The following is a 16,719-nucleotide window of genomic DNA, read 5'->3' on the forward strand; positions in this document are numbered from 1 at the left end:
AAGTTCTGCAACAGTCGTTATAAAAAAGCGTGTATGTCGTCCTGTCACATGAAACTACATCACTTGGATCCCGAGTGTCTGACGTGTGAAAAGACACAAAACGTCCAAGTATTCAAATATTGCAGACTGCATTCAAATATTTGAATCTTGCTGTGAAAAACCAGATGGATGTGTTCCTCACATGCAGCGACGCCTCAAATGCCTGCGAGCTTCTGCAGTGACATGAATCACGTTTGGCCTCACCGAGCCTCTGCAAGATAAAGCTCAGTGTGAAACTGACGGGTTCTCATACTGTGAGGCTAAAGTCAGCCGGGGATTAACTGTTTACGTTTAACGTATGGGTTTCACTTCCTGTAATGGACCCGACTGTCGCTGCAAGGGCACAAGCTGCCATCTCTCTCTCTCCGAGGTGTGTGTGTGTGTGTGTGTGTTAAACAGACTGATGGCTCTCAGCCCAATCACTTCCTGAATGTGAATCAGCTCAGCAGCGGCTCCACTTCTCTTCATCAGGACGGAGTCGTGCTGCCTGCATGCCGTGTTCTGTTTGGTGTGGAGCCAAGAGATTTTCTTGGATTGAATGAGAAGAGAAGTTACAGCTCTACTGGATACAAAGCAACAGCACCACGCCAGAACTGATGAAGACGTGTAAGAAGATAGCAGACAAACTGTGGAGACGTCTTAGGTTCCAAATGTAAAGAAGTGGAGCTGGTGGAGAACCAAGGAGGAACTGCAGGGGGACACACAGTCCTCAAGTTAGAAACCTGCACATGCTGCTTTCTCTCATTAGAGTCCAAACATTTGACAGATTTGAGGAGGGAATGATTATTAATCCCCAGAGAGCGATGAGATGAGATGATGCAAAGCTGCTCCATGTTTACTCCTCATCTTCACTTCACTGAACACCGACAACTCACTGCTCAACTCTGACTACTTTTTAAAAGTTTGCCTGTGTTTAGTGAATAAATGGTGATCTGTGTTCCCCCACAGTGAGGAGCTGAGGGAGGAGACGTCTCAGTGCAGCGGCTCCACTTTAGCTGCCTGGACCAGCAGCTCCTCTCCCCAGTGTGAATGTGGGGCACAAAGAGCCTGGAGGAGGAAAACTAAGTAAATGTCAGCCTCTTTCTCTCTCACACACTTTGCTTGTGCACTCCAGGGCCTATAATCTCTCCCACTGCGCCCACACACACACACACGCACACACACACACATCACACTGTTGGCATATGTACGTGTTCTTATTTGTATTCCTGCAATCTGGAGCCTGTGTTCTCTGGCAGGCACAGATACATCAATTGCATGAATATTCATACTCGCCAGGGTGGCAACCTTCAACACCCACCTTTTACACACACACACACACACACACACACACACACACACTGCAGTCAGGATTTATGTACTGCTTAACAACTTGCACATACATTACGGTATGAACAGAGCTGGTGTGAGCCGCCACAGCAGGGCCTTCCATTAGAAGCTAATGAATGACACACACACACACACACACACACACACACACACACACACACACACACACACACACACACACACACACACACACACACACACACACACACACACACACACAGGATGGCTGTGTGGTGCATGTTGGTACCCCCTGCTGAGATTTAAGCCCTATATCAATTATTTCCTGGTTGATTCATTAGTACAGCGGATGTCCTGGAAGATTAATCGCATGTGTCTTTTATTACAAACACACACAGTACATATTTACACACACAGACAGTATGGTACAAAGCAAAGCAGCAGCAAGTCCTTAGATGCCTTCTTTGGTCATCAGTGACCTTTTAAGGCGTAAAGTCGCTTCCATTTCAGTATAAATTACTAACTAATCAAACGGCCACAAACATTTGAGAATTTTGTGCGTTTCTATTACACATTTTTCAATTTGTAACTTTCAGAAATATAGGTTAGTTGGTTTGGACTCTTTATCTCACTTCCTTCAGGGACTAACTGGGAGCAAACTTTCCGCTACATTCAAACTCGTATGGATCTCAGTCTCCTTCTCCTCCACGCAAAAAAACTCTGTTACCCCCGGAAACCAACATAAAACAAAACATAGCCAGTGATTCGGAAAAAAAACTTGTCTCATTTACATTTTGCTAATTAAATCGTCTCACTGCAAAAACTAGCAAGCAATAAAAACATTTTGACCACAGTTCAACCAAACACTTTGACATCTGCTCCTTTACTCCTCAGTGCCTCCATATGAACATGAAGCTGAGCTGACTGTGTCTTCATCAGGTTCCTCCAGATGGAGTCGTAAGAGTCGTTGTCATTCTGAAAGAGTCTCACCGCCACAACGAACACTGAGGCAAACGGCGCCAAGAGGCCGCCACCACCGTCCTCTGAGTCGACAGCTTCCTGGCCTGTGTTGGCCGCTTCCTGTGCCTGTCCATTCATGGAGGCACTCATCTCCATACAGCTGGCCTCTTTGGCACAGTCATAGAAACCCACGTGAGCCATCGGCCACCAGCAGAGTTGAATATATACGAGTTTATTCTCAGGACAGACGCCGGCGGTTCAAAATTCTAAAGAAATCTGCCGCCATTTCTTTGTTTATTATCTGGTCCTTTTGTTCCGTTTCCTCTGCACTTATTCTACTTGACAGCTTTCCCTCAACAACCAATGCGCTAACCGTGCTTTCGCCTCCTCTACAGACTGCAAACACGCCGTGACGCTGCCACAATGCCGCCTGCGAGTCTGAGAGACTCACATGTCCCCCTCGACTCACCAGTAGGAGGCACTGCAGAGGCACTGGAAGGGAAACCTGCGTCGCTCTGGTGGCGAGTTGCTGCGTCTCCGCTTGGCCATTTCTCGCAAGATTTCTTGTAAAACTGTCGTGCTGACATGAAGAGGTGCTAATGGAGAGCAGAAGCCTGATATCTCACTTATATGTGCGTTTACACACGTGTGCTGTGTGTGAGCAGCAGGCGGTGGTCCTGTAATTGGGTCGAACATAAAAAAAAACAAGCGTGTGAAATTTCTGCTGATGTGTTTGCAGCAGATGCACGTGTGAATAAACTGATGGTTTTTCATTTTAATAATGCAGCAGTCAGCCGGTGTCACTGCGGCTGACACACACACACACACACACCACCTCATGACGCTTTTCATATCCCATCATGCCCCTCACCTACTCCCGAGTTTCCATCCTACTCACTCACAAACTCACACAGAGGAAAATTAACTCAAGATGACCACAGATAAAACACACACAAACACACACACACACACACTGATAAACATGGCGCTCATAAAAATCAATACTCATCTACTTCATCCACTGCTGCTCTTTCAAAACACACAAAATGAAAGCTCTGTGTGTGTGTGTGTGTGTGTGTGTGTGTGTGTGTGTGTGTGTGTGTGTTTGTGTAGAGCCCAGGCCTCCATCAATCAGAACATTGATTGTATTCTCGGGCCTCTGGTTTTGAGGACAAAAGCTAAATGATTATGACACGGCGAGAGAAACGCCGTGATACAAGCCGGCGTTCAGCGTTGCACAAAGGCAGTACAGTACTGCGATCTGGGCAATAACACGACTCCCTCTCTCTCCCTGTGGACTTCAGATCGTCTGCTTGGACTCAAGTGTTGCATTTATTAGATTTTCCTGCATTATTTCATTACGTCTCTTCTGTCTCGCCGTAATTTGTTTCCCACCTTTGGCTCCTGTCACCTGGCTGCTCTCCCACGGTTTCTTCTCCTTCTTTCCCCTCAGAGTTTTTCCTCGTCTTACTTCACAGTCAGGAACTTGTGTGTGTGAGTTTGTGTGTGTGTGTGTAAAGCCCGTTGAGACGTTGGACCTGATATTGAGCTGCAAAAATAAACTTGACCTGTAAATGTCGCTGCCCGGGAGCTAAGAGGTCAACGTGCAGACAGAACCAGAGGCGGGCGAGCGAGCGCACACAAGAGAGAGAGAAACTAAGAATAAAGTCCAACGATAAAGGGAAGAAATGGGAACAGACAAGTGGGCGAGAGATGATGGAAAGAAGCAGCAGAATCCAGAGAGAGAGAAAGAGAGAGAGAGAGACTTGGCTCCTCCCACCATGAGCTACATTCTGATTGGATACGACCTGTGGAAGTTGCATGATATTTATGACTTCTACATACTTTTGGAGCGGTCGCAGGTCCAGATATTTCGTCCACGAATGCTCAGAATATCAATCACCAACATGACAAACGTGTATTTGCACGCCGGAACAATCACAGGTCCCAACAGGCACAACAAGCCGCGAGTACGATTCCGCCTGAAGTTTTCTGCCTGGCCTTGTCAGCTTGAAGGCGGCGACATACTTCTCCCTTCTCTTTCTTCTGTTCTTCATCGTCTCTCCCACACTGCTCGCTGTCTCCGTTGACCTTTTCCTACACTGACGCTCTCTGTTTCCTCTCTCTCTCCCTCCCTCCATCCTCTCCCCTCACCTACTCATCTTTCTCCTCTCTCTCTCTCCCTCTGATCCCTTCACCTCTTTTGTCCTTAGAAATCAAAATCTGTCATTCACTCCCCCCTCCCCGACCGAGTGTCTCCTGCTGTCAGGGGAGTGAAACCGGAGATTCCGGGTGGAGGAGGAACGATTCAGGACAGAGATTCCCTCCTTTGGATCAAACATCTGATCAAACTCGCACTGGAATCACACCAGACGCTTCTTGTTCACGTCTTAAATCAGCTTCGCTTACTTGGGATGTTTACAAAAATACACACTTCAAACCCAATAATGTATAAGGAGACACGGACGGACTGAACAGGATTCATCTCCGGCTCTTCTCTAGGCTTTTTCCTTTTCCTACCTTTCCTCCTCTGACCTTTTGCACCGTTGCTTTATTTATCTCTCTCCAGCTTTTACTTTCCACCAATCCGTCACCACTTCCTCTTCTCCTTTTCTACCTTCTCCAACCCCCCCCCTCTTCCCCCACCATCCCGCCGCCGCAGCATCACCTTATCTCTCTGCAGTCTGACTTATTTATCACAGCTCTGAAATATTAACGAGTCTGCTGCATCACGTCCTGAGGGGAGGCTGTGTGTGTGTGTGTGTGTGTGTGTGTGTGTGTCTTTGCTTTAACACACAAAACTGTCACTAACCTAGAGGCTGCGGGTCGATTCATTCATTCATGCTCATCTGGGAAGTTGCCGTAGTGATCATCAGTTCAGATCGTTAGTTAGAATTGTTACTTTCTGACCTTTTAACCGTCTGTTGTTCCATGTGTGTGTGTGTGTAATGGGTCTCTCCTGCTCCTTGTGTGTGTGTGTGTGTGTGTGTTTCTCTCCTCTGCGTCTACGTTAAACATCCTAGCTGCTTTGGCCTAAACGTTCTTCTCCCTATTCTTCTCCAGGCTTTCTTCTTTACACTTCCTCTCTCTCTTCTCGCCCGGGGCTTTTGTTCTTTTCAGGCGTGCGACCACATTGAGGCGTTCTGCGATCGATCATTCGTCTTTGTTTTGCTGTTGATGCATTTCCACTGAACGCTGCGTCTTTTAAATCCCCTCTCTGTCCAAAAGCTCGTCTGAAAGCTCTGAGCTCCTCTGTGATAAATGTAAGTTTTCATTGGCGAGCCTCCATTCCTCCGTCTATGTTTCCATCCACACATCTTACATATGCATTACCTCATTAGCCTCTGCATTGTGTTTGGCTGCAGTGAGCCTGTAGATAACGGGGCGGCGTAATGGGATTCAGGTGCGCTAATTAAAATGAGCTGAAATTACCGTGGAAGAGATTTAGTGTGGAGCGACGCGTTTACTGCCTGCTTATGAATCTGGACCCAAATCAGGTTAAAATTAGGCTCAGATCCCAGTTGCTGCGTCAGTGTTTTCTCTTCAGTCTCTGATACGCGCTGCAAAAGGTGCTGGGGCGGAGACGTGAGGTCCAAATGTGTCCATAAACACATCCAGAGAGACAGAGGGGCTCCTGCTCGCTGCTATTCTTAGCTGACGGGTGGGGGGGTGGAGGGTGTCAGTGTCAGTGGCAGTGGTATCTAAAGCTGGAAAGAGTGAGCGGGTCAGAGTGGACTGGGGGGGCGGGGGGGGGGGGGGGGGGGGGGGTTCTGCTCCGTGATGGTGCCGCACCTGCTGTGGAAATTGGGCTTCCTTGTAGGAGTCTGGCCCGCCGCCTGCTGGCCCTGCTGCCCGTCCGCATCACGCAGGCAAGACTACAAACGCAGCTTACGCGTAAACAAAAATGATTCAAAGCATTTTTGTCTGAAGAGCAGAAGGACTGGATGTTTTTTTGCATTAAGCTTCCTGAACACGCAGCAAACGCCCCCGGTGTGGTTCTGAGCCGTAACGGGCCAGCGTTTGGAAACTGGGCCGCTGGTTTTGCTCTTTGGCTGCACATCGTTCCCTCATTACGCTGTATGGGAACTTGGCTGTGCAGCAGAGTTGAGCAGCATGTGTCACCGTCACTTTTTATCATAATGACTGTTTACCACCTAATTGACTTTGACATGAAGGCACCAGTCCAATCAGGTTTAAGGAGTGAAGGAAAACAGCCAGTAACTAATTTTAGCTCAGCTGGGGCCTTGTTTTCTTCTGCGCAGTGAAAGAAGTTCAAGTATTAACATCCAGAGAGCAGATTGGGCCGTTACACTGCAGCACTGCGTTTACAGTTATCACTCTTTACCACCTAAATCACTTTGACACAAGGAAATGAGTCCAGTCACATTCAAGTCGTATTCCTCAACCTGAAAAGCATTTTAAGGGTAATAATCAGTCAGTCAGTGCAGTTTCCTCTCCAGCCTGAACGTTACAGTGGGCGCTTCAACCCCAGAGGATCATGGGTGCTGTTTACGCCTCCTTTAAACTATGAGAGGAAAGAAAACACAGCAATCACGTGCCGTTTCCAACATGTCAGTGTTGCTTGTTATTGGACTCCAAACCTGGCTGGATGAACTCATTCAAGCATGTTAAGCCTCCATGTTGAAGATTTAGCTTGGATGTTTATTAACAAGAGTGTGTGTGTGTGTGTGTGTATGTGTATGTGTGCAGTTAGTGATTTACTGAATGAGGCCAATGACACAACTCAGAGGACTGAACATTAGGGAACAGATGACATCACTCTGACTGAGACTAAGCTAAATCTGGGCGCAGTGTGCCAGTTTTACCCCTCGTTTTGTTGTTTGAAAGATTTGATCATCAGTCATAAGGATTCCAGCCTTATGGGATCAGGCAGCATCAGGGTCTCAAAGCCAAATTGACTGCACCAACGATCCGGCCCAGATTGGATCAATTTCTGCTGTCTTAGCATTTGCTGACTGGATGTGAGCGGCTCAGGGATCAGATTTCTTGTAGCTACCTGAGTGATCCTGCACAAACACACAGTCACATCACCAAACGCATGATTCTAGCCACAGCTACAGTATGTCCTCACAATGACAATAGACAAAACTTCCAGTGTGTGAGGTTTACACTCATCTTTGCTCTCTGTCGCCCCCGACATCATTCAGACAAACGCAGACAGAATCGACGTCCCATCGCGCCGTTTGGAGATTCCGTTTATTTATCGCAGTTATTCCAATAAATGCTCAGCCTTGACTTCAAATTTACTGCGAATAACTCTCAATCTGCCCCCCGTCCTCCATGTTATGTCCCGTTCCCTCCATCTTCATCTGTTTGCTCTCTAGATTTATCGAAGCACATTCAGGAGGAGGCCTTGGTGGTATCATGCGCTGTCCTTCACACTTCACGCCCTGGAAGAAACTAAGGCAACCGCAGAGGAAAACAACAGGGTGGAAAAAAAAAAAAAACTGAAACCGCTGGGTCATAAATCTCAAAAGGGCCATAATCAAGAGTGCATAGCAGGGAGGCAAAGTTAGTCTAACTTAGGATGCATGTATGAAATCCCTCATCCTCCCATCTTAAACCCGCTGAGTGCCATCCTCTGCCTTTTGTCCCATGAGCCTTCATTACGGCGTAAAGGAAAGGCGCGCTGCTCCGGGGTTAGCCGAGCGTTCGCAGCTCAGAGGTTCCTCCCGTGAATAGAAACCATCTGCTAATATCAAACAGTCATATCAGCAGCATTCCTTCTGTCTGGATGGATGGATGGATGCCTGGAACGCCGAGGGCCACATGTGTCCGGCAGACCGACTCCAGGATACAAAGTCGAACCAAACACAACAAGCGGGGACAGAGGGGGACGTTCAGCATCTCACATAATACTTTGTTTTAACGTCAGGAGAGGTGCTGACTGAAAACTAAACTGAAACACAAAAATATATATGTTTTGTGCTTTCATGTCAGTGTGTCAAAGTGACCTTTAGTGGCGAGGTTCTGTTGGTTTCTAGCAGCCTGGTCCAGAGTAGCGGCCTGTGAAGCTCTATTTCTGGGTAATCATAAAACTACACACACACACATGGATGTATGACGTGTGTGTAGCAGTAACAGATGTGTTGTGTTGTGTGTTTTTGCACCTGAGTTTGCTCTCCTGCACACAATGGTCGCTGGTGACGTTAAGTGTGAGCAGCTGCGGCTTTGCTTCGCTCTCCGCCAACATTCTTCTTCTGCCGTTTCGTGCTGCCAAGATAGCGAGTGGGCAAAATCCCACTGACTCATCACACACAGACAAACACCACGCCTCCTCCTCCTCCTCCTCCTCCTCCTCCTCTCCTGTAGTCTAAGGCCCAGCGGAATCTGATCAACTCCATTTTCATTTTGCTGGATTCCATTTCTTCTGTTTTAATTTTGCTTCTGTTTTTTTATGCATTTAATCCAAAATATATCATGTTCTCTTTCTTCTCTCCCTCTCTGGCCGCCTTCCTCCCTCTTCACACTACAGCCCAGTCTCGTCCTACCATGTGATTTGATTTAGAATCTAATCAGCTCCTGAACAAACACAGACTTAAGTCTATACGGTCCAATAGCTCGGCGATGGACGGATAAGTGCAGCATTGCTGTAGGCGAGTATTAGGAAGAGAGAGACGCTTAAACCCTAAGTCTATACGTCTCACGCAATCGGTATGCTTGGCATTTAAAACGGAGAACACTTGATGGGGGTTACATTAGTGCGGCACAATGAGCGGGGGGGGGGGGCTCACACACACACAGTGGGATGATTGGGAGGCGATAATGGGGGACAGCAAGGTTGACGTGGTGGCTTCAGAGATCGGCTAGTTTGCGGCCAATTCAGTCAGTGCCAACACACAGAGAGAGACAAAGAGGGAGGACGGGGGAGGACGAGGGAGGGGGGAGGAGGAGAGGGGGGCGTTTGGCAAACAAACACAACAGCTTCATCAACTTGCTCACTGCTGGACCTCTTGTTGGTCTTAACAAACATTGCTGAGAGAGGACGGACAGAAGCTAAACACCACAGAGAGCAAACGTCAGGAAGAACTGAAATGGGTCTTTAGAAGGTTGAGAAGGTGTTTTGTGTGTATTGGTGAAGTTCTGGTGATCCCAGTCCCAGCTCTGTTTCCTGCTCTGCCGCTCTATTTCTGGATAAGGGGAGTACACGCTACAAGACAGAAGCTTGTTGCCGTGGGTAACGTTGAAAAACTCTGCTTCTTGTTTTCCCTCATGCCATCAGCATCACGGTTAGCTACAAGTCACGGACACAGCGCATCAATTACAGGATCGCTTTCCCTTCCGGCATGTCGCAACAACTCCGACATTCTGTTCCCAAACTCAAGCACACAGGCTGATGATGACGAGGTGCTGAGCCTGGTGGGACCTTCATCACAAAGCAGGACCCTCAGAGACCCGCATGAACCTGTATGTTATGGAAAAAGGCGATGTAATGTTTACTGCAGAGTGAAACCTTTGGGTTTCTTGGTCGCAGCCCAAGCGTCTCTTTATTTCAGCATGACGGTTTGTCGTGTTCCACTCTGTGAGTCGGCGATGCGACAGCCGGCTGGAAACAAGCGAGAGCAAACATCAACACCGAAAAAGGTCAGAAGACTCTCTGGCCTCTTCCGTGCAGGACAAGCATTTTCCAAAGGAACGCGACCTCTTTCCACTTCACTTGAAATCAAGGAAGGAGCGGCGGAGAACCAAACGCCTCCCGGAAGATGAAGATGAAGATGATAGTCACAGTAATAATAGTAACGTGAGAATCGAGATGTAACCGATCTTCGTCTTTTGCGCTTCGGCGAGGTCGAGGATGCGGGACGGACTGCCAGGAATTCAGTCTGGGAATACTGAAGGACAAAGTCTTCAGTCTGAGGTTGATGCTGGTGTGTGTTCACTGTACCAGCCCGCGGATCAAATTTGCTACGAGTCATAGTTTATTTAGGGGAATGAGCTGGCGGGTGAAAGTATGCATGTCCCTAAAGCAGGACGCCCCCCAATAAGGAGGGCCGCCCGTTTGACTTTCCTCCACCGTTTCTATTATTGTTCCGCCTGATTGTTAGTAAATGTCGCGTAGAGCAGAACAAGCAGCCGCTAAGTCTGTGTGACATCGTGCCTGTGGGCGGCGACTGAAGACGTGGTGTGAGATGGTGTGAAACAGGTGTCGGGAGCTGATAGGCCGCTGGCATCTCACTGCGTCTTGTCTCTCTCTGGAAGACAAAATAGCAGAAATACAGAGACGCTGCTCTCATCTCATGCCTGAATCATTAACCCTTTGAGCTCTGCCGCCGTCGCCACGTCATCTCGGCCTGCAGGATTATCAGGGATTATTGTAATGACCCTAATACGCTGCAGTTACAACACCTCCACTGTAACACACACTGTAACACACACTGTAACATATTCAAACAAACTGAAACTTATTGCTCCAATTATTGATAATCGCGTCCCAGAGACTGTCAACGCACATTCTGAATCATGGATTTGACACACACACAACGTTCTTACCACATCATGTGTCGTTAATTGTTATGTGACACACCCAGAATGTATTCAACCGCCAAAGCAAAAGACTGAAGTGCTTCGGCACAGCTTTTGAGGAAAGCAGTGGTCATTTTCAGCGCAGCACTGCAGTGCAAGATGCAAGAGGATTTACGTGCATGACAGACACACACACACACACACACACGCACACATTTCTGCATGATGAAAGCCTAACAAGCATGCATTCATACGTTGCTCTCCCCGTCTCGCTCTCTAATCCTGTAAAGGCGGTGGTGCCGTTAGTTTCAGCCCGGCTCTGTCTTTCATCTCTCCAGAGGGTTCAGCAGACTTTAATGCTTGGTATCTAAACTGGACGCCTCCTCCCACGCATACAAATCACACACAATTGCATTATACCGCTGTGCTCCCGCAGTAACAAACACATAAAAAAATATATGCAGTAAAAAAAGGTTTCAGTGTGAGGTCGCAGGTAAACGTGCCTGGCATTCCTGCATCGATTGTTCTTGAAAGTTTTGTCTACTTGAGTATTTGCTGTTTTTTCCAAGTGTGTTTTTCAATGTTTGGCCAACAAATCTGATAGATTAATGACCAATAGTCAGTGTTAGTCACACACACAGCAGTTTTCAATATGTCTCAGCTTCTTCTACAGACTGGATGTCACAACAACAGCTTCAACCCGCTGGACTCTGTTTACACCGTAAAAAACATCATGCTGTCTCCAACCTGTCAGTGTTGCTACCCTGGAGGCAGGTACACAGTGAGAGTGAGTAGAGGATTTCCCCCCCTCTTGTGTTTAATTAACGATGATCTACAATGTTTAACGTGACAGGAAAGTGTTTTGAATGTGAGTGAACGTCTTGGACTCTGATCCACCCATCATGCATCAGTCACAGTAGCTTCAGCTAATTTATACGATGTATGACTTCTAGAAACATTGAAGGTACTTTGTTCAATAATCTGAGCAGTAATTATGTCCTCCAGTGTGCCAGCTTTTCTTTGATAGGTGAGCTGAGGGCATGACCCAGAATACCTCTTGATGATTGGCTGAGCTGTCTTCATGCCTGCAGTGAACAGTCAACGTTTACACATTTTCAGGTGATTATTATGGTTACATAGCCTGAGCCTGAACCAGGAGAAGATAAGCCTCCATAACAAACCAGTGCACAAACTTACTTCAGTGCTACAAGTTTTCCAGCGAAGTCAAGAATAACGTAAGAAAATGCTGTTGAGGCTGCAGGCAAAGGTCGGCTGAGGACAAACTGCAGAGTGACGGAGCGGATCGCTCTGAAAATAGAAACCAGTAGTGTACCCACTGGTTTTTATGTCTTTACTTGTGCTCGCCCATCCCCAGTTAGAGAGCACAGAACTGATGGAAAATACATGACGCTGTGAGAACAAAAGCTCTGCGACCACACACACACACACACACACACACACACACACACACACACACACACACACACACACACACACACACACACACACACACACACTACTGAATGTCTTCTCTGTATTCCACTGTGAAGGTAATTCTTTGGTGCCTGGAGCCAGAACCTGACAGCGGGGAGGAGCAGGACGCGACCGGCGCTGCACAACCAATCACAGCACGGAACAAATGCCTCACGCTGCCGCAACGTGGAAGTTATTACAACGTTTCAGATAAAATCTGTGTGTTTGTGTGACAGATAAATCTGCTCATCCAACAGCAGCGAGGCCACCAATGCATAGAGTGACGTTAAATGCTGTGATTTAGCTTTGGGTGTGAGCGCTGTGCTGCAGGGAGACAGAGACTCTCTGGTGAGCCAGTATCTGCCCATAATTATCTCAATGCTGAATTGTGAATTTAGCCAGGGGGGCAAAGGTCAACAATTAACCAATCAGATTACAGCAAATCCCCCCCAATACCACCTGGCATCCAATGGTTTCAGACTAAACTGAGGCTAATCAGAGCATCTGATTTGGATTTGGAACTCATTTGCTGTTGCCTGTGCACTTTACTGTTACTTGTTACTTGTTACTTGTGTTGGTAAATGTCTTGTCCTGTCTTCACCGTGGGATAGTTAGGAACGTAATTTCAATCTCGTTGTATGTCTTGTATATATGAAGAAATTGACAATAAATCTGACTTTGACTTTGAACAGCCAATCAAATCCATCGACACAATACTGAACGAATGCATTCAAACACTGTGACACTCAGGAGTTTTACATCCAAGTTCGATTCAATTCTACTCAAAGTAAGGCGCTAAATCCTGTATAGTGTGTGTGTGTGTGTGTGTGTGTGTGTGTGTGTGTGTGTGTGTGTGTGTGTGTGTGTGTGTGTGTGTGTGTGTGTGTGTGTGTGTGTGTGTGTGGCAGCTTGTATTCACTTTGCGTCTGTCCGCCTGCTCGCTGCCCTCTGGCTGAAGAAAAGAAATCATCTCCGTTCACCCAAACAGAGGAACTTTCTGCACGCTGCTGTCTGGCAACCATTTCACACACACACGCATACACACACTTCAAAGGAACATGTAGGAGTAAAAACACCAAATTGTTGCCTGTGGAGATTTTATGGAAGTTCTCGCCTACATCAACACAGCCTTTCTCCTCTGGCTCGTACTCGCGCTCTCTTTGCTCGCTCGCTCTCTTTGCTTGCTCGCTCTCCCTCCCTCTCACTCATTTCCTGTTCACCATGTTTGTGTCTCATCCTCTCAAAGTGAGTTCACAGAATTTAATGATTTTTCAGGGAAATTAAGCCCAAACTAGAAACCACACAATTATGACTCTGTATCTCTGAATCGCACACACACACACACACACACACACACACACACACACACACACACACACACACACACACACACACACACACACACACACACACACACACACACACACACTTCTTATCACTTCCAAAGTTATTGATAAAATTGATTGATTGATGACCTTTGACCCTGAAACATCTGTATTTCTTCATAGATCTCTTTCTTATAGTGACTTCCAGCTGTCTTCTCACATCAGTTTGCTGCTGGAGTCGATAATCGTAGATGTTGTATTCACAGATGTACAATTCATCCAAACAGCGTAAATATCGCAAAAATGCTCCAACTCACATAAAAACAACAATGTCAGTGACAAGGTTTGGACATCATTTCCCAGAGAATGGACGGCTCTATTTAGTGAAAGCATGAGAGTATCACACACTGAGACCATGTGTGTGGAGGCTCACAGGTTACACAGAGGCTCGGTCACCACCAAGGGAACGAGGCCACGGGGGGAAAACAATCTGATGACCACGTTTGGTCTATAAAGCTGCAGCAGTCAGCACAGCGGCCTCAAATTTAATTTCCTCTGAAAGAAAAGCAATCCTCCTCCTTTCCTTTGGCCTCCTATTTTTAGAATGTTATCGTTCAAGCCTGAATCGGACCACAGCAGTCAAACTGAGACGGAGAGGAGAGGAGAGGAGAGGAGAGGAGGAGTCACTCTGTACGCCTCCTCCACAGTCCCTCAGCCTAACAGGTGTTCAAGTAGGTAATCACCGTCTGTCCATCTGTCAAATACTTACTGGACAGTTGTAATCCACTTTAGATCATATAACGGTGGTCAGTCAGGATCGTCTCTATCAGCCTGATGGTGGTGCTGCATTAACCACTTTGACTTTAAAACAAATTTTGGACCACAAGTCATCAATAAATCAAATTGAGTGATGGTCACGTTAATAAGCTCTGAAATTACATCATAAGTCCTTGGAGTCATAATTGGAGAACTTCTTGGCCTTGGCAGAGGTATGGCTCTCAAGTCTTTCAGTGAATGTGAACCATGGAATTATTTACGAGATAAAAGGTCAAGTATTTGCTTAGATGCCCGACTACATAGGCTGACTTTGATTTTGTAATTTCACATAAATAATGTGTAAATCTGGCTGTCAATCACACAATGGCTGACTGAGTACTTTAACATTTGATGGAGAAAATTAATAAGAGAAAAATGAGCAATAATGGGAAATAATTCTGTCCACTCTGCATGTGTGAGGAGGATAATTTGGTCTAATTGGTGCAGGGAAAAGGTGCTGCCTGATTAGAACTAAGTGCATTCTGCTCCCCTGTGACGCTTTCATGCCTCCTGACTGCAGACAAGCAACACAACTCCAAATGCAAAATACATCAATGTAAAATGTGTGGACAGAGTAGGATTCTGCTCACTTTAGGGCCCTGGTACCCATATGTGTGTGAGTGGGGGAGTGAGTCATCTGGACTAAATGTGGGGGGGAGACACACACACACACACACACACACACACACACACACACACACACACACACACACACACACACAGAATGCAGTTGTATTTCATTTCCAAACCTGTTCATTAACAGAAATTAAAACAAAAATGCGCCCCCAGCTCTGTGTTGTGGGGGGCACTGCACAAAAACAACACTTGTCCATATTTAGGGAGCACTTGGAACCAGATAAAGGAGGGATATAAAAGTACAAAGCACTATAGGGGCTCCAGCTGGTGCCCAAGGCCCCCAGATGAAGTGTGTGTGGAGGACGGGAGGGGGGGGGGGGACTGACTGCACACGAGATACACACACACACACACACACACACACACACACACACACACACTCGGAGAGAGACTAAACAAACAGGCCGTTCGGCTCCCAGGCATTCCTTACCTCTCCCCCGTGACCATCAAAAATCCCAAATATTGACGGGTGAGTCTTGTTGACGTCGGTGAGCACCTGGAACCTGTCCTCCATGTGGTCCCGCCGGCCTTGGATCGAGTACGCGGCCACGTTGTTGCTCTTGAAGTCCCACGTCTTGGAGAATTCCGAGTCCGGGACGTCCAGCACGCCGAAGCGGTCGTTCTGCATCATCTCCACCACTTTCCCCTTGACCATCTTGACCGCATCCCGGCTGGACTTAACGATGGTCTTCACCTCGTCCGTGTGGAAGAAGTAACTCCACAGAGCCAGGCTGATGCAGAGCAGGAACAGGGTCTCCGGTCTGAGTAGAAAGTAACGCATGATCCGGCCGAGCAGAGACAGCAGGGTCATCGTCTCCTCTAGCATTTATTTGTTTACACGCAGGAAATCGCGGCAGGTTGTGTGCGCTTCTCCCCCGCCGCAAATCTCACTCCATCGTCGGTGTAGTGAGTGGGTCGGCAGCGGTGAAAGAGGCACATTTAAATCGTACGTGGAGAGATAAAAACAAAAAGGGGGGGAGAAAAAGCGAGAAAAATTTACAGAGGGCCCATTCGCTGCATCCTGGTCCGGACCCGCCAGGTAGGAGAGTTCGGGCTGAGTGGCGTCTGAGGTGAAGCACTTATGACCCGGTTCTCTAGCGTGCAGCCCCGCAACGAAGCGCCGATCGTCCCACCTTGTCCATCTGCTGCGGTCCGTGAACACAGCAAACCGGATTGTGTCGAGCCGAGTAGATCTCGGACCCGGAGCCTTTGCGTGGATCCGTGCGGCTGTGCGCGTCCCGGGAGCGGAGCGTGCTTGACGGTCACATTCCCAGCTGGCACTGGCCACGACACACCGCTGCTGCACGGGGAAACCGTGGTGGTGGTGGTGCTGCTTTCAAGGCCCCTCGTAAACGTCTCAAATATTTAGAATAGCTAGATAGATAGCAGGTTGTCTATGCACGAGGACTGTCATGCACCTTCCACCAGATTTACCGCTCAACTTAGCACATTCTGTAAAATCACTTCAATCCAAAAACAGGATTAAAAAACACGTTAAAGGAAAGCGTCAGCCTATAAATGAACGTAGCTTACCTCTCTCCCTACAAAAGCCCATTTTGACCATCATGCAAAGAAATTCCAAAACATGCATTCATCTTTATTTCGAATTCGGATATTACTTTTTTTTGTATTTGTACGTTTATCAAAATTACTTCTTGTATTGAGTAGTGCAATTTCCTACAGTACCTTAAGGCACCAT

The 16,719-nt window shown here is 47.3% G+C and overlaps 1 protein-coding gene across 1 annotated transcript in view; it reads right to left on the reverse strand.

The window, feature by feature from the left end:
• Positions 1–16,298, reverse strand: part of ppm1lb (protein phosphatase, Mg2+/Mn2+ dependent, 1Lb) — a 29,683-nt gene extending 13,385 nt beyond the window's left edge. Inside the window, exon 1 of the mRNA XM_076139863.1 lies at positions 15,451–16,298. Coding sequence (XP_075995978.1) covers positions 15,451–15,846 — 396 coding nt within the window. The 5' untranslated portion in view covers positions 15,847–16,298. The remainder of the gene's footprint in view (positions 1–15,450) is intronic.
• Positions 16,299–16,719: the final 421 nt, after the last annotated feature.

Source organism: Genypterus blacodes, unplaced genomic scaffold, assembly GCF_046128005.1.
Source record: "Genypterus blacodes isolate CSIRO-AG114 ecotype Tasmania unplaced genomic scaffold, CSIRO-AGI_Gbla_v1 ptg000003l_1, whole genome shotgun sequence".
NCBI lineage: Eukaryota > Metazoa > Chordata > Actinopteri > Ophidiiformes > Ophidiidae > Genypterus > Genypterus blacodes.